This window comes from Mugil cephalus, chromosome 7 (genome assembly GCF_022458985.1).
Source record: "Mugil cephalus isolate CIBA_MC_2020 chromosome 7, CIBA_Mcephalus_1.1, whole genome shotgun sequence".
In the NCBI taxonomy this organism is placed as follows: Eukaryota; Metazoa; Chordata; class Actinopteri; order Mugiliformes; family Mugilidae; genus Mugil; species Mugil cephalus.
The window spans coordinates 25,819,308-25,841,625 of record NC_061776.1 but is presented as its reverse complement, the minus strand read 5'-3'; the positions used below and the strand labels follow the sequence as shown (position 1 = coordinate 25,841,625).

At 40.2% G+C, this 22,318-nt stretch overlaps 1 protein-coding gene, 1 long non-coding RNA gene and 3 gene segments (V, D, J or C); 1 reads left to right on the top strand and 4 right to left on the bottom strand.

Annotated features, from left to right (window-relative positions):
- Positions 1-4,336: 4,336 nt before the first annotated feature.
- Positions 4,337-7,042, bottom strand: LOC125010158. Its single transcript, XR_007113020.1, has 5 exons — positions 6,986-7,042; positions 5,995-6,254; positions 5,665-5,847; positions 5,216-5,281; positions 4,337-4,964 (listed from the first exon to the last, which is right to left on the bottom strand). It is a non-coding gene; the product is annotated as an uncharacterized LOC125010158 (long non-coding RNA).
- Positions 7,043-9,460: 2,418 nt separating this feature from the next.
- Positions 9,461-9,958, bottom strand: LOC125010155. The segment is given in 2 exon segments: positions 9,461-9,798; positions 9,906-9,958. Coding segments are annotated over 2 exon segments (375 nt in total).
- Positions 9,959-10,523: 565 nt separating this feature from the next.
- Positions 10,524-12,311, top strand: LOC125010669. The segment is given in 3 exon segments: positions 10,524-10,535; positions 10,594-10,675; positions 11,839-12,311. Coding segments are annotated over 3 exon segments (423 nt in total).
- A 644-nt stretch (positions 12,312-12,955) lies between these two features.
- Positions 12,956-13,471, bottom strand: LOC125010156. The segment is given in 2 exon segments: positions 12,956-13,311; positions 13,419-13,471. Coding segments are annotated over 2 exon segments (375 nt in total).
- A 1,809-nt stretch (positions 13,472-15,280) lies between these two features.
- Positions 15,281-22,318, bottom strand: part of map4l (microtubule associated protein 4 like) — an 83,410-nt gene continuing 76,372 nt past the window's right edge. For all 5 annotated transcript variants that reach the window (XM_047588773.1, XM_047588774.1, XM_047588775.1 and 2 more), the window contains one exon: positions 15,281-21,542. In XM_047588773.1, coding sequence (XP_047444729.1) covers positions 21,538-21,542 — 5 coding nt within the window. In that variant the 3' untranslated portion in view covers positions 15,281-21,537. The remainder of the gene's footprint in view (positions 21,543-22,318) is intronic.

The window sequence follows — 22,318 nt, the reverse complement described above, 5'->3', positions numbered from 1 at the left end:
GCAGTCAGAGTGCAAGAAAGTAAAGTGAATATAAAGTGGATGTGTAATGTGATGTTGTTATTGCAATGTGTAAAATAGCCTTATAATTTAGCTCTGATTAGTTAGGGGTTAGTGTGAGGGCTAAGGCTAGCCCCTGCTGCATGCCGCTTCCTTTAATCTTGGTGGTGAACATCCAATTGATGGAAAATAAGGTGAGGTGAGAGACAGCTGCCTTTGTTTACACTGAGATGTGGCTGAATGAGACAATAATAAACAATGCTATTAGCTTAGTGGGCTAGTACTGGTAGAAACAGCACATTCAGTGGAGAAAACAAGCAGCAGAGAGGTGTGCATCTACATAAACAACAGATAGTGCAAGAACTTTTACACAGATGTGAGGGCTGACACCTGAGTGGGAAGTCCCGCCCATCTAGGTAAGGGAGGAGCTTTCAAACCTTCATAAGCTCAGGTGTGGACAACTACTGCCTCTTTGTCTGGGGCCTCTGGATGTCAGGTAGGACTGATGTGTAGGAATAAGTGAAGCTACTGTCTGGTGAAACGACTCCTGTTTAAATGAGTTTGTAACCCCCTGTTGAAGAGGAGAAGAGTTTGCGTTTCACTGCTCCCCTGGTCGAGCCACTGCACCGAGCCAGTCACCGTACCTGGGCCAGTTCCAGCAGTAATCTTATCTTGTTGACGGATTTGGTGCCAGACTGCTGCTTTGTCGGGATGAATGTAACCAGGCTGTATCATCAGGACTGATTGTAACTAACCATTTGGTTAAAGGACTGGGAAACTCTTACCTTTCTGACTCACATTCATACTGTTCAACTGCTTGTAGTTTTATCCTTGATGTCTATATATTGTACAAATTGTTTTGAGGATTGATGGCTGTACCGTGTCTAGTATTTATGTTAATAATTTAATTTTAGTAGTTGGCATAGTACTCATTTTAGTATTCTTATCATTGTATGATAAAAAGACTTTGTTATGAAATTTATAACCATCTGTTTTCTATTTTTAGGTCGTCATTTCATTTATTTAATTTTTGCAAATAAATATCATTATTCATTGACTGTACGACTACGGATCTTCTTACCTGTAAATTTGTGTCAATTGTCCAGCAATTCCAGCCTCTGTTGGTACTTTTTGATACCTGTTCCTCAGTGTATTTACTGGACTTGGTCAGACATTGTAGTCCTGATATTGAATTCCTGACAGTAAAATGTCAGTCTTTCTACCTTCAATGTGAGTTTTCATAAGTTTACATCATCGCATTTTACATTTCTCCTGATGCTGTTAACAGCCTTGGACTCTCTCTACCACCATATCAACAAACTGCAAACTTCACACACAGAAGGGGTATTCATTGTCGTTGGGAACTAACTAAGTGAACATGAAGAATGTTTCTGTCCACTTTTTCCAACATGTGAGTTTTGCCACAAGAGGAGCCAACACACTGAATCATATTTATACCAATATCAAAGCAGCATTAATAGAAGCCCCTCGCCCTCACATTGGCTCATCTGACCATACCTCCATCATGATAACCTCAGCTAACAAACCTCTGCTTACCAGAAACAAACCCTCCATCAAACAGGTGTATGGTCAGAGAGAGTAATGACAGCACTGCAGGGATGTTTTCAATGCACTGACTGGTCAGTATTCATAGAGGCTACCACCACAGACCAGACCATGGACATTGAGGAGTACACAGTAAATTTTGCAGTGTTAAAGTGACACTTAAAGAGTTAAATTTAACACCATTTCCGAGTGTATTTGGTCCCACTCGGAATTAGTGTTAAATTAACTCTTACCGTAGTGTTTAGAATTTCAGAGTTAAATTAACTCTAAATCGAGTAAAAATTTCACACTCGCTTACACTGAATAGTGTTATTGAGATTTTACACCAAAGGTTAAATAACACTTAAGAGTGTAAATATTATTCTTGGTAGAGTTGATCATTGACTCTTTTATGGTGTCAAATCAATTCTGATTGAGTTCCATTCCAGTACAGATTAACACTGCGTGGAGTTATTAAAAGTTAACACTGGCGGGTACAACAACTCTGCTAAGTGTTGATATTACACACTGCTGTGTTGATAATTTACTCTCTTGCAGTGTTAATTTTACACCTAATTTACTCTTTTGTAGTGTCAATTTGCATGTAAAAATCACAAGTTTCCACAAAATAATGCATTTAAGAACTTTATTAGCAGCTCTCAACTATGTCAGGCATAGTAAATATCAACTCATCAAAGCAGCTCATGTAGAATACAAACCTACATTCAAAACATTGACCTTAAGTCTGCATGAAATGACAATATGGAACAACATACAAGGAGGAATCTGTGGTTCCATACTTCAATTGTACATCAAATGTTCTGATGTAACGCAGCTCATTCATGTTCAAACACTTTAGAACCCTGTCTGGATGCAGCCTGACCTTAAAGACATGGTAATGGTGATCAAAACACATTGTTTCCATCAGTTTTCCACAGAGCAATACAGTGTCATCTTTCACAGCAATAATTTTGATTTTACAAAACACAGGCATCTCAAATGCTACCTCAGTACAGATGATGAAGTCACGGCGGTACTCTGTACCATGATATTTTATCCACTTCACAGAAAACACACTGGAAGACTATACAGCTCCAAATTTGGAAGCAATCTCTGAACCTTGTTTGAACTCATGAAGTGTCACGATCTTGCCTGGACCTGAAATTAATCTTTCCTTGCTAAAGGACTCCTGATACAATGCCATACAACTTTGGTGCTTTTTAGCCAATGTCTTTGTAACATTTGTAAAGTTTTTTAACTGTTTCTTAAAAAAATGATGTTTAGCTTCAAAACGCATGCACCACATGTGCAGAACTGGGCCGATGTTTCTTATAGTACGAGGGTAATGTATCATGAAGTGATGTTTTGGTAACGGACTGATTGCCGGAAATAACTGCTTGAAGAGCCGATGATGGTCAATGATTAAATGTTTGAGGTAAATGGTCATTCCTTCTGAAAGGATGGGTGAAAATACAATATTAACAATTTGCAGAAGAAAAAGTAGAAGATGCCAGTGCTTGTCATCTGACTGTATTAATTCACCAAATAGCAAAGGCACATTACGTAATAAGCACCAAGATTGTGTGGCATTCAGCCCTAAATCATTACTTCCATCAAGCAACTTGACTCTAGGCGGACGGTTTCGCTGCTGATTGTAACCATAATCAAAAGTGTGAATTCTACCAGTGATTTGTTCAACATTTAGGAAGTTGTTCTGAATGTAATGAAGGACAAGTTTGACTTCAAACTGGGCAACACCCTGTAAAATATCGTGCATTATATCTACAGAAAAATAGTTTGCTGTGTTGAAATAATGAAGTGAATTCAGTGCACAAATGCGTTTGACACCATATACATGAGGTAGCGTAGGATCTGTTTGTACAGTTTGACAGTGTTGTTTGTGCATCTCGACAGTTCTTAGTACAACTTCTGGATCATCTTCACAGAATACAGTTTGAAAACAATGTTTCTCAAGGAGACAGAAACGACAACAATACTGAGCCCCAAATGACTCCACAAAGCCAAACACACTATGCAACCCAAGATAATCACCAGTGACCTGAACTATGGTACCATGAATTTTTTCGTTAAACATGTGAACTTGAAGTCCCTCTGTCTCAAGTACTTTAAGATCACTGACAAGTGGCTCAAGTATCAAATTAAAACCATAACGCTTGATGTCTTGTGCATGGAAAAGAGCACACAAATGAATATTAATCAATGATGAATTAAAGACTGGAGGGAAATTCCTTAATGTGAAGTATATAGCACCTGATTTGTTTATACCCTTTTTAGACCCCAAAGGATTTGCTGTTCTGCATACACACCTTCCTTGGGCATGTGACTGGGCTTGAACATGTCTGAAAGTTCTGTGTTTTTAAAAATTGTCTTGTGTTTCCAAAATAGGAATATATGCAAATTTATCGGTTACAATGACCTGATCGTATGTCCCAGTTGTTTTGTTTCTTCTGTTGTCAAATCTTGTTCCAATCACCTTTTCAACAGGTTCTACAATTCCCCATTTTTCTTTGAAGTGTTTATTTCATTTAGTTTCTGAATTTAAGGATGTGAATGGGTTTTCCAACTTTTGGAAAGATTGTTTTATTTTATTCCTATTTTCTGTGTCCTGTGGAGATAAGCATTGTAAAGCTTCATCTTTAGCTTGACTTTGAATCTCAGAACACACTTCTTCCACGGAGGAAACAAAACTATTTACTGTATTTACTATTATTGTGCAACAGCAGAGGCACACATATCTAGAGTGCTCCTACTGGAGTTTCTCAACAGTTCAGATGTTGTGGCTACCTCATCTTTGTTAGCTGTCAGCGATGTTGTGGCTGTCTCATCTACATTAGCTGTCACCACCTCTCCTGTGCTGCTCAAATTAACATCGGTGTCAACGTCCTGGTCAATATACTCAGTGTGTTTGGTGTTTAAATGTTTCCTAAAACCAGAAAACGTACCAAACACACATCCACATCCAGTCTGGGCACATTTAAGCCTGAGATTTTTTCCAGGTAAGTAACCATGAACTAATCGTAAATGCCTAACAAGCACATTTGAATTTGATAACTCAGCCTGACAAACAAAACACTGCATGATAGAGGAGCACTAATGAAGCAACCTCGCCCTAACTTCAGAGACACAAGGGCTTTCCTTGACCTTGCTGACATCAATGTTGTACACTGTGGTTTGGATGAAAGTGTACATGTTGTGGAGCATGCTGTTGTAGGATGTGCCAAACACAAAATGAGCCTTTAACAGTTTATCAAAGCAGAAGAGGTTGACCTGCAAGGTATGGCATTCTTGTCAAGAATGATGAAGAACTGGTGGATTGCATTCTTCTCAACTCCAACAGCCAGGAGATAGGGTTGAGCTCTGGTGGTGATGGCATCGAGATGCTCTTGAATGTTTGTTCTAGTCTGCGAAGACAAACACATGAAGATATGATTACAATTGGACAGTTGTCATACATAAAACCAAAACAAAAACACTTTAAGTTAGACATATTCACCACCAACTAGTTGCTTATTAGAATACAGGCTAGCATCATATTGGCTGTCAGTACTCATTAAAAAGCACTTTATTAATGTCTTATTGTGCATGACTATATTCTACAACTATTAGGCAATTCTAAAAGATTTGTTCCTCAATAACCTCCAAAAATACAAACCTTCTTGAAGACCACAAGATGCTTCTCTGCTTGGGATGCCGAAACCTTTCCTGGTCTCTTCCGACCCTGAGCAGAGGGTGGAATCAGGTGTATAAATAAAACCAACGAAAGGTCACTGTCCCAACCCGTAAAAACAATTGTGTGTTCAATCTCAACACACTTCGGTTATGCGGGCTGTCAACAAAATTCAGTGGCTCTGCGATGGAAGCAGCACTTAAAATATATATATTTTTAAAACAATAACAGAGAGATAGCAGTTTTATATCATCACAAGAAGTTATCCAATTCAAACCATAAGACAAACACTTCAGTGCTTTTGAAGTTTTGTTCAATATACTGAGTAATGTCCTCTTACAAGTATTATGCTGATATGTAAATGTTTAGACATGATAATTATATATTCCAAGTATATGAGAGCAACAGAAGAAGAACAAGAACAATCATCTTACCAAAGTCAACATCAACATCAGTGCCATCCACAGGAGGATCAGCTGCCAGCAAGAGTTCTTCAAGCTCACTTGTGGATAGAAGCTTTCTGCATTGTTGGATAATCTTCTTCTTGAACATGACTGGCCACCTCTCCAGAAGCTTGCTTGAGGTATCCTCTCCAAACATCAAAACGAAATCCTGGGCTGGTGATGGGTGACAATTTCAATTATCTGACAGGCAACCAAAGTTAACGGGTGATAGTTATTAGAGTATGACTACAAGGCCTGTCTACCGTCTTATACAAACTATTCAACTGTCATAATATTCTCAAAATAATGATGGACAATTACCAAGCCGTTGACGTCTTTAAAACGTGAAAAGTCGGACAGTATGTTGCGCGACTGCTGGGAGTCAAGGACCATGTTGCGGCGATAGACAAACGTCAGTTTCATTTTCTTCTTGACAGTCTCCTCATCAGCTGAATGTTTCATCAGTGAGATTGCTTCTTTGCACTCATCTTCAGTCGGGGTCGTCTGCGGAACGAACTCAGACTCTCGTCTGACAGTTGGTCCTCCAGACATGTCTTCATCAGGTGATTCTTTGGCTGATTCTACATAACATGGGAAAATACAGTATTATAAATACTGATATCAAAAACAGTTTTAGAAACCTGGCCAACTTTTAAAGAGGTACTCTAACCAAACGCATGAACTTAATTACTGACTGTACTGTGATGAAACATATCAGTGCTGGTGTTAATATTGACATTTTTTTATGACATTTTTAGTACTAACCAAAACAGCGTCACGTGATAGCGACGTGCCCGGTGGGGTTTCGGGTTAAACTTAACCAACACATTAAAAATGACAACGTCTGTCAGTAACACCTGCAGTAACTTTGAAATATAAAATACAACGCTTACTCAGTACCCAGAGTTAATGTCTACCCGCTCATGCAAAGGCAACGGATAGTCCAGCTAACATGAACTTTAGCTAGTTTAGCCAACTCCCTACACAAGCAATGCTATTCCACTATAATATTTGAACGTCACAAAGAACTACACGATCACACATCCACACTGTATTAACAAAGTTACCATAACTTTTGATAGTTTGAGTGTTTGCTAGTTAATGTTAATTAGCTAACGTTAGCTACCGTAATGCTGCTCGCACATGGACTTGACGTTCACTCAGTCACTACACATAGCCTTCTGAAATTCGCCATTTGAAGACATAAAACGAGGTGAAGTTCACAGTTAACAATAATATAAAGTCATTCTAAAATGCTGCTTCCGTTGAAAGGACAAATATTGCGTTTAATAGTCAATAAGGAGACACTTACCGCTGTCCTTCGGCACGAAGAAAATGGCGGCCTGAAATGTACGTTAGACGAGGAGGAGGTGGGCGGAGCTTTCCAGAGTACGTTTGACACGACGTATTTTAACGAAGTATATTTTCACCAACACTGGCCGGTATCTTACTCTAGCTGTTGTTGTAATAACTCTGAAAGAGTCATTGTACTTTGACACCGCATATTTAACACTGTAGAATTTACTGTGTATGCTGACACTGTGTCTGGTTACATCTACAAATGTCTGGACGATCTCTCTGTCACAAAAAACATCACTGTAAGGGCAAACGAGAAACTGTGGATGACATCTGAGATACATCCCCTGCTGAAAGAAAGAGACGCCTCCTCCTGGAGACACTGGTGTCTCAGAAAGGCCAGGACCAAGTTGAACAAGACCAGACTGGCTAAAAGGGCCCATGGACATAAGATTCAGGAACAGTTTCAGGATCACAGGGACACCAGGAGACTGTGGCAGGGAATCAAATCTGTCACAGGCTACAAGATCACCCCTGCAACATGCGATGACGACACTGACTTCCTGAATGAACTCAACAGCTACTTCAATAAAAATCAAGCAGCCAAGGTCACCCCACTTCAGGAGGAGGTGGTCCTGATTCCAGTCTAGGGATGGACATCGGTAAGATTTTATTGATACCGATGTCATTATCGGTTCTGCTTATCAATGTGATTCTTTATTGATTCCCTTATCAATTCCTCCTATGAAGCTTTGGTCTAGAAAAGTGTATGTTCATGTTTTTGTGTAGACAACAAAATTTGATTGAGTTTCTAAACGAGAGATAAGAGCTTGTGTAAAAAAACAAACAGGAAATTGGTCACTGGATCCTCACTAGCACTGCTCTGCTGAGAATGAGAATAGCTGCTGTATTGTGAACACATGGTGCTCTTGGTATTTAATGCTGTGTGTCATCACCAAATGCTTCAGCATGTTGGTGGTGTTGTCGCCTTTGCTTGAAATTACGGTGCTGCATAAATTGCATGTTGCATTGTTACAGTCTCTTCTGGAGATGTGTAGCCACATTTTCACCAATTTCAGTCTTTCTGCCATCATGTTGTCATGTAATGTGAAAGATGTGCATCCAAGTAAAATTTCTTCTTCTTTTATTTTATGGTGGTTGTTAAACAACTTTTAGGTGCATTACTGCCACCGTCTGGACCGGGATGTAAAGATTAGGCTCAGAAAGATTCAATAAGCATGAAGGCTAATGATATCAATGAATTTAACCAGTTGGAACCGGTTCTTTAAAAGAACTGTTTCTGAATGCCTATCTCTAGTCTTGACCCAGCTCATGTCTGTCGGACCCTGAAAAAAAAAAAAAACCCAAACCAACGTAAAGCTGCAGGTCCGGACCACATACTTTGCTGTATACTCAAGGGGTGTTCAGAACAACTGGCACTGGTCCTAACAGATCATCTTAGACTAGAACTTAAAACAGTTACTGGAGGTTTAAAAGAATATTCTCTTCTTCACGTGACTAATTTTTTGCTTCCATGTGCAAACCTTCAGTTATAATTATATATGAGTACATAGAAAAAATTATATGGTTAACGTAATTTTTTAATTTTGCCGTTCACATTGATTGTGTGTCTTTATTTCTCTCTGTGTAGGAACTCAGGAAACTATATTTCTGAGGACTAGACTGCGTTTCAGACAAATACAACATATTTGAGTTTTAAAGTTTGGTTTTAACATTTGTTTACAGAGACTGTTAATTAAAGATAGGTATGATTAAGGTGACAGCTATTAAAAGTATATTTAAAGTTCCAAGTTTGCATGATAATCACAAACAAATGTCTGCATGTGTGAAAAGTAAATGAAGAGCTGATGGTGGAGATCAACACTGGAACTGTGAGAAGACTTTGTGATAATTCTCAGTCATATGAATATTAATGACAGAATAACTATTGATCTGAGACTTTGATGATGATGATCTGCATCTTCACTTTTCTTTTAACAGGATTTAGGTGAGAAACCTGTCATGCAGCATCAAACTGAGGTCAAAGGTCATCACCAAGCTGTTCTCATTAACTGTCACAGTTATACAGGATGTATAAAATAGGAATGAGAAGCAGAAAACCTGCTTTGACTTTGGATCTGATTAATAAGTGACTGATGGGAAGATGAAGGTTTTGTAAAATGTAATAAAACAAGTTGATTTTATGATGTTGGGGATGATGCCTGAGATGTTGATGGACTTTAAAATGGAAACAATCAAATTTCAGAAAAGTGTTGATTGAATGAACAGGTCCTTTATGTCTAGGAGATATTTTGGATCACTTCTGTTGAACATTGCATTAAGTTTTGTCTTACCAAACGCAGTGTATGATCTGTATGTACTTTATAACCAACGTCTGGTTTGTGTGTTCAGTGAACTGTATCAGTCTGTACAGTAGCTTCCAGCTGCAGCAGTCACTTCAGTTTCTGTTCAGTCTGACTGAGGGAGGTTTTTGTACGACGGTTTTTCACTGTGTGAACACATACTGACTGTTGGGAATGTGAAGACTCTGACAGTAATAAACTGCTGCATCTTCAGTCTGGACTCCACTGATGGTCAGAGTGAAGTCAGAGTTTGATCCACCGTCTGTAAAACGATTTGGTGTCCCTGATACTCGACTACCAACATAGTAAAAAAGGAGTTTAGGAACTCCTCCATCTCTCTGTTGGTACCAGGCTAAATAGTTGCCATTATAAACATTCTGACTGGTCCTACATGTGATGGTGACTGATCCTCCCAGAGCAGACCTCACTACTCCAGGCTGAGTCAGTGTGTACTGGCCTCTGGACTCTGAGGATACAGAGACAAAAACATAAAGCAGCTTGATGGTTTTGTGGGCTTCATTCCAGAAGGATGGATGTTGATAAAGGAGAGGAGTTTGATTGTCTGGACTTTACCTGTGAAGCAGCAGCAGAGGAGAGTCCAGATGAGGACGCAGATCAAAGTCATGTTTTTGATGAGGAGGATTTCTGTGGCTTCTGTTGTCATGAAGGACAGCTGTCAGTCATCCAGTGTTGAACTCTCAGGACTATAAAGTCTCCCAGAGCACTGGAGCATGGTGCTGCTGATGCAAAGTGACTCTGTATGGAAATGCTCTGAGAGACTCCAACAGGGACTTGGATCACTCTGATCATGCTGTTGATCAATGGATCAATCACTTCATTGTTGTATTGATTAGGAAGTTGTTGAAAGATTTTACATTTTTAAATGTATCTTTCTTTAAATTGTCTCCTTATCCTCCTATTTTTCAGTCAGGTGATCAGTCAGTTATCAGTATCAGACCTGGAACAATATTTTATATTTTGTCTTCATATATGTGCATGAATTATTAAAATGTATTGCATGTGCATGTGTTACAATATTATCAGTTTTTAAATTAATCTCTGTCTCAAAATAAATGATATTCGATGTGACTTTAAAAAAATTATTTGATATGAAATTAATTGTAAATAAAAATATAAATCCATTAAATGTGTTTCACTGTGTTGTTTCCAGTTTTCTTATCAGCTGACAAAATGATCCAAGCAGTGAATGACTGAGTTGAGTTTGTTTGTTTCAAATTCAGAGAGCCGTGTCTCTCTCCAGTCAGAGGTTTTTGTACGGCGGCTCAATGACTTTGTATCACTGTGGTTGACGTTCGGTGGAGGAACCAGACTGGAAGTTGGAAGTAAGTCAAATTTGAAGCTGTTTTATTTTACAGGCTGTTCTCTCTCTTTGTTTTCTTGACTTTTATTCATCAGGCAGGAAATCTAAACATCTTTCCATGTGATATTTTTTATTTATATTTCTGCACCAAGAGACAAAGTTAACTTCACCTCTTTAAGATTCATATCAATGAATATAAACCATTAGTGTGGTTCAGAGGACAAATCCTTATTTGTGGTTTCAGTGGTCAAGTTGAATGTTGAAAGCTTGTAGGTTTAATTCAGTCTGATAGAGTCAGAGAGACGTGTCTCTCTCCAGTCAGAGGTTTTTGTACGGCGGCTCAATGAGTTTGTATCACTGTGGTGCACGTTTGGTGGCGGAACCAGACTGGAAGTTGGAAGTAAGTTTCTACTGTATTTACTAAATACTAGATTGTAGATTCATGTTTTCAAATCCTTTTTATGACTGTTTGAAGAAGAGTCAAATATGTCTTTTTTATTTCCAACAGTTTCAGTCTTCATGTTTCTATCTCCTCATGGAGACTAACTCAGATCAGCTTTGATGAAGTTTGATTCTCATGTTTGTGTCAAAGTGAAATTTCAAACCTTGAAGAGTAGAAAGGTTCAAACTTCATTCCTCCTGTCATCAGTTTCTAATATAACATCAAAATAACTGTTGTTAGGATGGATTCAATTTGACTTGTGTCACGTCAAACTGGACAGAGTGAAGATAAAGATGTGGATTTGTAAATGTGTTTTTAGTTGAGATTTACTTTGAAATCATGTCAAGAGTTTGTTAAATAATGATTGAACTCCACATGAAGATCATTTTGTGGCAGTGAGCTGCTTTTCTCTACTTGTTTCCACTAAATCCTTTGAAGTCATGTTTGGTTCAGATGTTGATGATGTTGAAGACAAAGTTTTCTTGGAAATGTTGAGACATGTGCTTCTTTAGTTTCCAGTGTAGTTGGACATATTTGAGGTCAAACTGGATGATGATTGTCTCTGTGCTGATATTCATGAGAGCTTTGTGGAAGGGAAGTGAAACCATGTGTGAGTGAGTGACTGGTGGAGCAGAAAAAGCATCTGACAGAAAGTTCTTCAAGGAGGAAATGGACTCTCTCACAGTCAAGGTGTCCAAGTGTCTGCTATTTGATTGACAGCTGTGTGCTCCCTGTCCTCCTAGGTGATGCCCCCCCCACCCTGACGGTGCTGCCTCCCTCCGTGGATGAGCTGGAGCAGGGGAAGGCCACCGTTACGTGCCTGGCCAACAAGGGCTTCCCCTCAGACTGGAGTCTGTCCTGGAAGCTGGACGGCAGCAGCACCCTCAAGTGGGAGGAGAACAGGAGCCCCGGGGTGCTGCAGAAGGACGGCCACTACAGCTGGAGCCAGCACCTGAGGCTCCCTGCAGACCAGTGGAGCAAGGTGGTCTCTGTGAGCTGTGAGGCCAGCCAGAGCTCCCAGACTCAGAGAGTCTCAGAGACACTGAGGAGAGACCAGTGTTCCCAGTCCTGACCTGACTCACTGGGACTCTCAGACTGCTTCCACTGTCTCTCGGCTTTCTCTCTCTTTCTTCTAATCTCTTTCTTCACTTGTTCATTGCTTGATGTAATCCTGTAAGTGCATACGTTTCCAAACAATAAAAACATATCAAACTTCTTTTGACGAGTTGTCTTTGTTCACATGAACGTAAATTAAGAACATCCGTTACAACAATCAAGACACTGTAAGAAGAAAAATGTCAACGTTCATAGGAGATTTTTTTATTTTTTATCATTATATTTATATCAAGTTTGATCAGTTTTCATTCAAATCCATGTTGAGACCATGTCAGTGTTAAATGATCCAGGTGTCTGTTCTTTCAGAGGCAGATTCTTGTTATTTGTCCTAAATTATTTCATATTAATAATTCTGATGATGTATATTTAAATTAATTCATTAATATTCCATTTCTCAGGTTTAGATCTAAAAGCACGATGTCATCAGCATTAAGTGATTTAGGACTATTCTGATATTTTAATTTAAACCAAATGAGAGAATTGATCATTTCATTGATCAAATAGAACGTCATTTTCTGATGTTGGGAATGATGAGAAGTTGATGGATTTTTAAATGGACACAATCAGATTTCACATGTCTAAAACATATTTGAAGTCACTTTTGTTGAATCTAACAACAAAACATGACACTGTTTAAAGTTTAAAGTTTAAAGTTTTAACCAATGTCTGGTTTGTGTGTTCAGTGAACTGTATCAGTCTGTACAGTAGCTTCCAGCTGCAGCAGTCACTTCAGTTTCTGTTCAGTCTGACTGAGGGAGGTTTTTGTACGACGGTTTTTCACTGTGTGAACACATGTTGACTGTTGGGATAGTGAAAACTCTGACAGTAATAAACTGCTGCATCTTCAGTCTGGACTCCACTGATGGTCAGAGTGAAGTCAGAGTTTGATCCACCGTCTGTAAAACGATTTGGTGTCCCTGATACTCGACTACCAAGATACTGAAAAAGGAGTTTATGAACTCCTCCATCTCTCTGTTGGTACCAGGCTAAACGGTTGCCATCATAAACATTCTGACTGGTCCTACATGTGATGGTGACTGATCCTCCCAGAGCAGACCTCACTACTCCAGGCTGAGTCAGTGTATACTGGCCTCTGGACTCTGAGGATACAGAGACAAAAACATAAAGCAGCTTGATGGTTTTGTGGGCTTCATTTCAGAGGGACGGATGTTTATAGAGGAGAGGAGTTTGATTCTCTGGACTTTACCTGTGAAGCAGCAGCAGAGGAGAGTCCAGATGAGGACGCAGATCAAAGTCATGTTTTTGATGAGGAGGATTTCTATGGCTTCTGTTGTCATGAAGGACAGCTGTCAGTCATCCAGTGTTGAACTCTCAGGACTATAAAGTCTCCCAGAGCACTGGAGCATGGTGCTGCTGATGCAAAGTGACTCTCTATGAAAATGATCTGACTCTTATTGAATTAGACTTCAATGTCTCCAGGGACAAAACACAGACATCTGTTTTACTTGTTCCCACACAGATGTGACAAACAGAGAAACATGAGGTACAACACAACACCGCACATCATTTACAGGCAGATCAGAAGAAAAGGTGTCAACACTGATTCAACATATGCTTCTTCAGTTCAGTTACCAAATTAGCCCTCCTGAACCTGAGGGTTCTACTCCTGTAGTCAGAGTGCAGGAAAGTAAAGTGACTACTGTGTAATGTGCTATTGCAATTACAATGTGTTAAATGTGTTTATAATTGATTTTTAATTAGTTGGAGACCTTTTATCTTGACAGTATTGTTTGTTATGCACCTGATTTGTTACAGATTTGAAGAGGGTAGATCAAGATAGGTTGAACAATGCTTTGGTAGAATAGAAGGAGGAGGTGGAGATCAACATAGAGTCCTTTAAGTTTCTGGATTGCTGTTAATCTTTAGTTTCTCCTTTTTTAAGTTTCCTGATGCTCAAAGACTTCTTTGTCCAGGGCAAGTTAGATAAAGGATGGTATCTGAACCTACCTCTTTAGTCTTCCTGGTGTTGAGATGAATGTGCTTATGGTTACCCTGAGGAGCACTGGTGGTGGAGGTGGTGGTGACTACAGTCAATGTTGTTGTTCCTACTTGAACAACTGGTCGTCTGTCACAGAGGAAATAGTGTAGTAGATGGATCAGGCAAGGGGGAATATGAGTTGGTGCAACTACAGGATCATCAAGTGTCTTTGGATGGTGTTGAAGACAAGAGCTGAAGTCCATGAAGAAAAAGTAAAATAAAAAGTATCCTGAGGAGGAGATGAAGGAGACAGACGACAGAGAATGGACTAAGACTGGAACTGAAAACAGTCAGGATGTTTAAAAGAAGATCCCCTTCTTCATGTGACTGATTTATGTGTGTCTATATTTATTAATGCTGGATGTAGTTGAGACTGAACTGAGGTCAAAGGTCATGGCTAAGCTTTGTAGCCTTTACCGTCCCGGTCTGTCTTTTCTTTATTCTCCAGCAAAACGAACAAGAACATTCGGTTAGAATTACAACCGTTTTTTACTGTGTGAACACATTCTGACTGTGAGAACTGACAGTAATAAACCACTGCCTCTTCAGTCTGGGTTACACCAGTGGTTAATGCTAGTATAGTAAATAAGATGAGAAGTTTAGGAACTCCTCTATCGATCTGTTGGTACCAGGCTAAATAGCTGCCACTATAAACCCTCTATCTGGACTTCTTCAGGAGCTGCTGACTGTCGTGAGAGTCTTGCCTCTGTTTGTGTAAAAAGAGCTGCTCCTTCTTCCTTCTCTTTGACTGAACAGAATGCACACATATTTTTCCAGTACGATCTTTGCCCAATAGCAAGAAAACCATCAAAAAAAGGAAAGTCTTAGTCAGAATCATCTCACTGAAGAGAGCATACTCACAGAGCTGCTTTTCCATCCATCTTACCTTGTCATCTACACAATTCCAAGACACACTAACCCACTGGCAAACATGACTGAAATTAGCTTTGGGTCCTAAAACAGAACTGAGGCTAGGCACAATTTTCAAACACAGATGACACTTAGAAGGTCATAAAAGGTCAGTGAATGTACTAACAAATGTGTGAACAAATGACACAGCAGTGACACAGTTTGCTCATCTTTTTATTCCATGATTAATATTCACATCACTAGTTAACAATTAATCACAATAAACATCTCTTTCATACCAAATATTCAGAATTGAAGGGGGAGATGAGCTCTATCTAGTAGGACGGATGCCTCTAACAACCAGCAGTTTGTTTGTTGTCTTCTGCATGCTCTTGCTATGGTGTTGTGCCCTACAGAATAACGGAGCACGCACTACAGTGGATTCCCTCCACAGTACTGAAAAGTAGGTTCAGTCGCCTCTGGCCTCTCGGCCTTTTAATTCAAAAGTTAACAGAGTAAGGGCGAGCAGAAGATTAAAATACAACTAACACTTTAGCACAAGCTTATTATTTCCCCTCCCCTTGACATTTAAACAGCTGGAGTATTGGTTTTATTGGACTTCCAGCTGGAAGTCGCTGTACACGTGGTAAAGACACATTAAAATGTGCTGCTTTTCAGTGCTGTGGTGCTGACAAGCCTCTGTAGGTGGGTCACACAGCTAGGGGCTCCAGGTGCATATCTACCAACACTCCTTTTTGTTCTGATTGTTTCTGTGTACATTTCAGGTGCTTCAAACCTAGTTTGAGCTCAGCATTCAATAAGTTATCATCTGGTTTTTAATAGTGCAAACTGGTCCAAAATGTGTCCACGACTTGTCTTAATCCAGTCCCGTGTTGGTAGGTATGTCAAGGTGTCTATAGAGGAGCTGTTTAATACATGACATCACTTGCTACCACATGCCAAAAGACTGGTTACTGTTAGTCTGACTACGGGGTGGTGGTCGGCAGAAGAAAGAAAGGACTGGACAGTGTGTGTCTGTATCTTTCACATTGCACTGGAAAGCCATCCCAACTTAAGTTTCCAGATGCTTCAGATCTCTTTCTGTCAGATCTGTCAGATCGCACCCTACGTGACACACACCGCCCCCCCTTCCTGCCCGCCTGTTTGAATCCGGTAAACAGAGTTGCCTCGTGTGATCTATCTTTCAAAACAGAACAGAGACAAACCTCATACATGTATTCATAATCTTGCATCTTTAATACATTTTAAAAACATTCTTGAAACTTCAGCAGCCCTTCTCTTGGCGGAAAAAAGGCAGACTCTGAGAAAAGAAAAAGTACACTTTTCCTTTCTTATGCTTTCAGTCCTATAATAATAATAATAATTATAATAATAATAATAATAATAATAGCATCATCAACCTTAACTCTGACAGGTTTACGAACGTGAACGCTCATCTGTCAACATCCAAAACACCCTGTTAAGAAGTAAGACTTTTTTTGTTTGATTTTAATTCATTTGAGATACTTGTGGAGTGATAAAAACATAGTGGTGTCTATATACAAGGGACATTGTGAGATACTAGTAGAAGGGTGGTATTCAAGCGCTATAACTGAGGAATTAAACAGTCGTGAAGAGACATCAGAGTGAACTGGTGTATTACTTTCTGTCCAAGCTGCAAAGCAACATAAACTTACACCTCATGTCCCCAGGATGGAATTATCTTAAAGGAGCAGGGGGTCCAGAGGGAAGTCTGGGACCATAATTACCTCTACTGGATAGCATTTTATAGACTGCTACACATATCAGAGGATCATTTACAGGGATGGTGCAACAACATATTATATAGCGTTTTAACCGGAATGGCAGGATACAGAGGGATCAGGGGCTCTTATAGATCACTGCGTTGATGCAAGTGTCAGGAAAATGCCTTGCAATTGCAAACACATAGTATGCTGTCAGAGTTGAACTGGTTCATCTCAAATTGTTCAGCTGCATGTAGATTTATGCCAACCCTCCCAGTGCTGGCAAATATGGCGACCAAAGCTTTAATGAAAGTTCAGCAAGGTCCTTTAACCGACCATGTCTAAGTAAACGCTTTGTAGCTTGGCCAGAACGTAAGAACCAGAGAATGTTAACAGGAACAACATGAGGGCAGACTGGAGAGTGGAGTGTTAGACCATCGTTAGCACAACACAACAACCACAGATCCATTAATATCCACTAAGCTGACCGAGATAAAGGGCCACCAATGTGTTCTTTAAACACTTATATCAGCCCCTCATGTGGTCACACGCTCCTAAACAGAGCTTCCGAAACACAGTAGGACTACAATGTGTTCCTAGTTATATATATATGTACACACACACATAATCCACCATCGCCTACACCTATCAAAGTGCTTTCATACCTTAGTTCTTCTGCTCCTGAAAAAAGGTTCACATTATTGTTTTCATATATGAGTCACGCTTGTCTCATGTGACGTGTGTTACTTTCAGGCAACTTACTGGAATGGTTTAGAGAGAACAGTAGAATATTAAATATGCTTAAATGGTGCTTTAGTAGTCTTTTTTGTTATTGACTATTTGATCATTTGCTGTTTGATTATCATAACTTCATCTAACTACCAAGACTGGTTTGTTCTCTGAAGCACACATGTACAGTACACAGCTGACAATGAATTACCAATACACAGTAAAGCCACTTTATATCACTGACTGTGTTCAAAGTGCACAAGACATTTTTTTTTGTTGTTTTTAGGGGAGCAGTACATGATCTGTATCATTTTGATAATATTTAGTGTTCCAGACACGATAATATAGTGCTTGTTTAAATGAGGACAATATGGATCTCTACTGTAGCTTCTTCAGTGGTGATGAAAGGTTTCTCAGTCAGCCTTTAAGTCACAGAGCCAGACTATCAGTGTTCCAGAGGCTAAGCAGCGCTCTCTACAGGATGGATGCAGTAGTAACACTTCACACATCTGACAACTACGGCAGCATCCCACAGACATGTCACTAATCCCTCAGCGTTTTCAGAGACCATCCCCCTTTATGGCACAGTGAGCAGACGGAGCCTTTTACTACTCATATTACTGGTGTAAATACCTCACATCACAGTGTTGGATTCTTAGAGTCTAAAATTGACTGAATTGAGATAACACATGGCAGACTGAAACGAATTATTTCCTCCACAGCAGATCATTTTTGACATTTAACAACTATGGGACCAAAGTATAAATGCTTTTAATCAGGGATGTTGGGGATGCTGTGGAGTAGTGCTTAAGAGAAGCACTTTTGGGGTTGATGGCTAAGGTGCCCTGAGCAAGCACCTAGCCCCAAATTTGTTCACTACTTCACAACTAAAAGTTCCACTGGGTGGTTTCAACAACAGTATCTTCTTGGATCCACCTCACTGACATACTGCTGCATTCATGGCTTTTTGGAGCTGGGCACTTCCTGATGTCCAGTGTAGTATATTCTTTTATTAAAAAAAAAAAAAAAAAAAAATTAAGAATGACACTTTGTTATTGTATGTAATGTATCTAGGGATATGCTATATAAAACAACAAAAAAGCTGAACAAATATGTAAAAGGGAGCATTTAAAAAGCTATTTACTTAACTACTTATCTATTTACACTAGTGATAAAGGGTAGAAGAAATCCCAGGAAACACATAAGACCAGAAACCTGATCATTGGCTAATATGAGTAGTCACTATAAGTGGCTTGATTGCAACCAGATGCAAACCAGCTTCAGATTTGCCATGAATGTAACATTATTCCTTTTAACTAACATCCCTCCCTGCAGGTGAACCTGCTCCTCTCCAAACTACTGGTTAACTCTGTCCATCTCTGTCTGTACGTCATGTGTATGCACGAGTAACAGGAGGCCTTCCCTACTAATATGTCGCTATATTGCTGTCAGAGAGTTGAAGACTCGGAAAGAGGTAACAGACAAAAGGAGGCAGGGCGAGGTGAGCCTACGATGAGAATGTCAGACAGTGACTACACACTGGGAACAACACACCGACACAGCTCATCGTTGTTTTAACAGTATCAGCATAGACCACCAAAACACAATAAAGAGTGGGTTTCATTCTAGGATGGAGAAATTCTTTATGAACAGACGTACCGTTTTTATTTGCATTAAACTATGTGCAGTAAACTGTTTGTGTGTGTTTGTATGTGTGCATGCACCCCAACCAGCATGTGTGTGCTTTCCTGTGTCCATCTGTGCTTATGTGTACGTGTGTGAAGTAAGCTAGCGGCTTCGACAGAGTGCATTTTATGATGCGCCGGCTAGAGGGAGGACTTTACAGGAGGCCGTGGCTCTGCAGCGCCGCCAGCCCCTCTGCGCTGGGGGGAACCACGCGGCCGGGAATTGCCACAAGAGACCCGCACAAGAGAAGGAAAGTGCTGTCTGTCTGTCTCTAATCGCCACACACAAACTGGAAATACTAGACACAGCTCAGGGTGACCGCTGGGGTCTCTCACAGGGGGGCGCTCATGTAGGAAAAGGAATGAAAGAACCGTGGAAGGTTTGTTTTCAGTGCGAGAACTGAAGAACTGCAGTGCAGGGGGACGTAGTTGCAGTTATTGACAGGACTGAAGTTCATGTCATGCAAAAGATCATACACATACGCTGCGTTATTTACAGATCAAGATTAAAGGTTGTAAGTCATTTACTGAAATAGTTGGTTAAGGTGCTTTTTATGGTAGCTTTTTAAAAGTACTTTCATCAAGCTGAGAAAAACTGCAGCACTGACACGTCCGCAGTAGATTGTGCTAAGACCACGTGATCAGGACTGATCCAAATCGGGGCGCCACAACATCACCTCTGCAACATGACTGTTAAATGGTGCAAAAGCATCATCCTCATTATTCCAAGAGGCAAATGCCCCATCCTGTGTACACCATGATATATGGACAAACGTTCTACGTACTGAACACTGCGACTGGCGAGCATGCTAGTGCTAGATTTCAGGCCCTCTATTTTCTCCGTACTCTGCCCTGGCCTTTTGTTTAGATGATTTTATATCATTTAAATTATTTACTGAGGAGGTGGGGAAAGGAGAGCTCTAAGCAAGTGAGTTGTGTTTGTAGAATTTACTGACTCCTTATCATTTTTCATATCCAAACACAGGAGCAACACACGAATGAGCTATAATAGCGTCCACCTTCCTGTTTTTCAGTGGTCAGTAATGTCAGAGCAGCAGGTTAATGGTTGATGGCCCAAAATTAGCAAGTCAGTTAGCTCTGTAGCAACTTAAATAAGGTTAAACTTGATGTGAGCCATTTGCCTGCACAAGTGAACCATGACTGACGGCAGCTCCACTGATCAGTACTGATCTACCCTTGAAATGTTGCCATTTATTTTGCTGGTGTGACTGAACTCTGGTTGACACTGTCCAAGTGCTACATATATACATAGTGTACCATGCATCAATACTTTCACGTTGCCTGACTGAAAATTGCAATAAGAGGTTTAACTCCAGGGATTAATACTCATCTTCATGAAGTTAAACACGTGGTTCAAAATCACTCCTTCAGTCTGAATCAAGCCTTCAAGGGGGAAGGAGTGATCTTAACTTTAAAAAAAAAAAAATTCTGGCTCCGAGATCAAATACTTGTTTTCACTGGCAAATCCTTTTTAATCCAAGGCCTCACAGAGAAGCAACAGACCTCCCCAGTTCCTGCTCCTCTGACCTTGATGATTATCACACACTATCATTAAATTATGCTTCCAGTGGTAGTAAATTCATCTGCTTTGTTAAAGCCTCTTCATATTTACTTGGCAGGAATAACAGAGTAATTGTCTGACATCCTAGAGGTTTCTGCACTAAAGCTAAAATCCATCTTTAGACCTATGTTCAGACGTCACTGCATTCTAGATTATCTTGTCCTCTGGACTCATCAGGAACACTATGATGAATTTTGAGGAGACTAAGCGGTGCAATGACACAGAGATATGTGACGAGAAATAAATTGTAAGATTGTTGTAAGAAATCGTAAGTGTTAGCATAGGTCTGTGGACAAGGTTGGGAGGGTCTAAGTGGTTTTGAAATGTACAGCACTGACTGATAGTGGGGTTATTGCATCAGGGCTGATAGATTTGGGGTTTAGGGTCTATGTCTTCTAAGTCAGTGCTCACGAGGAAATTTTATCAGTCGAGAAGCTGGTGGAACCTCACACAAAGAAACACAGACAAACAGCAGGTACTCTTCTCTGTGGAAGGCAGGGCTTAAAGGTCAAGTCAAGGGGGTCGAGAGGTGTAAGGTTGGGGTTGGTAGCAGGAGGCTGGCAGGCGGACCCCAGAGGTACACTGAGAGGCGATCAGTCGGTTTGGTGCTGCGGTGGGGCGAGATGAAGGGCGGGGCCAGAAGGAAGTGACTGCGCCGTGGTAGATTGGTTGGTCAGTTGATTGGCAGGTTGGCGAGTGCCATGTGTGTCCCACCAAAATCTGCAGGTCACTGGGACTCAGTCTGTGGAGGGAAAAGTTAGGATTGAGGAAACAGAAAGGAATGTGATAATCTTTCAGAGGAAGGCCTGGAAATTGTTTGAATTTTACCAGCCAGACGGTCTTTACCTAATAGGCTGTCATGTCTGACGCAGGGTCATGTGAATAATGGGCCAAATTATAAAACATTTCTGTTTTTATTGTATTAGCACAACAGTCATCCATCAATTAGGCCAGTCTGACCACCACAGCAGGTGATAGAAGTCTGTTTTTCCTCTGAACTCAGGAGGCCAGCTGCAGTGCCAGATATCTTTTTATCCACTAATACTAGTTAATCTTCTCTGTTAATGTCATTTGGCAACGGCCACCCTATTTTTACCACTCTGTCAGACACGTCGCAAAGAGGAGGCATAGACTAATGTGTCCACATGATGTCTACGCAATTGTCTCAGCGTTTGACCTTTCGCTAAACCAGAGAACGCCAATTGTCACAGTAATTGTTTGGCAATCATAATTGACGCAGCAGGTCAGATAAACTGTGGGTTGTGGGTGTGATCAGGCCAACAAGACGCATAAAACAAAAGAGGTATAAACAGTGTGTTTCTTTTGCCAAATGTAAGCGACAAATCTGAGCATGTCCAGCTAACTTGCTTACCAACAACCTAGACTTACTCTACATCCACGTCAGCCTTGCTTGTAGTTCATTTTCTACTGGATGTGTTATTTTACTGAGCTCCTCCTTAACTCGTGGTTAAAAAGAGAAATTGAGAAATCGAACATGTTTGTCGAACATGTATTTTC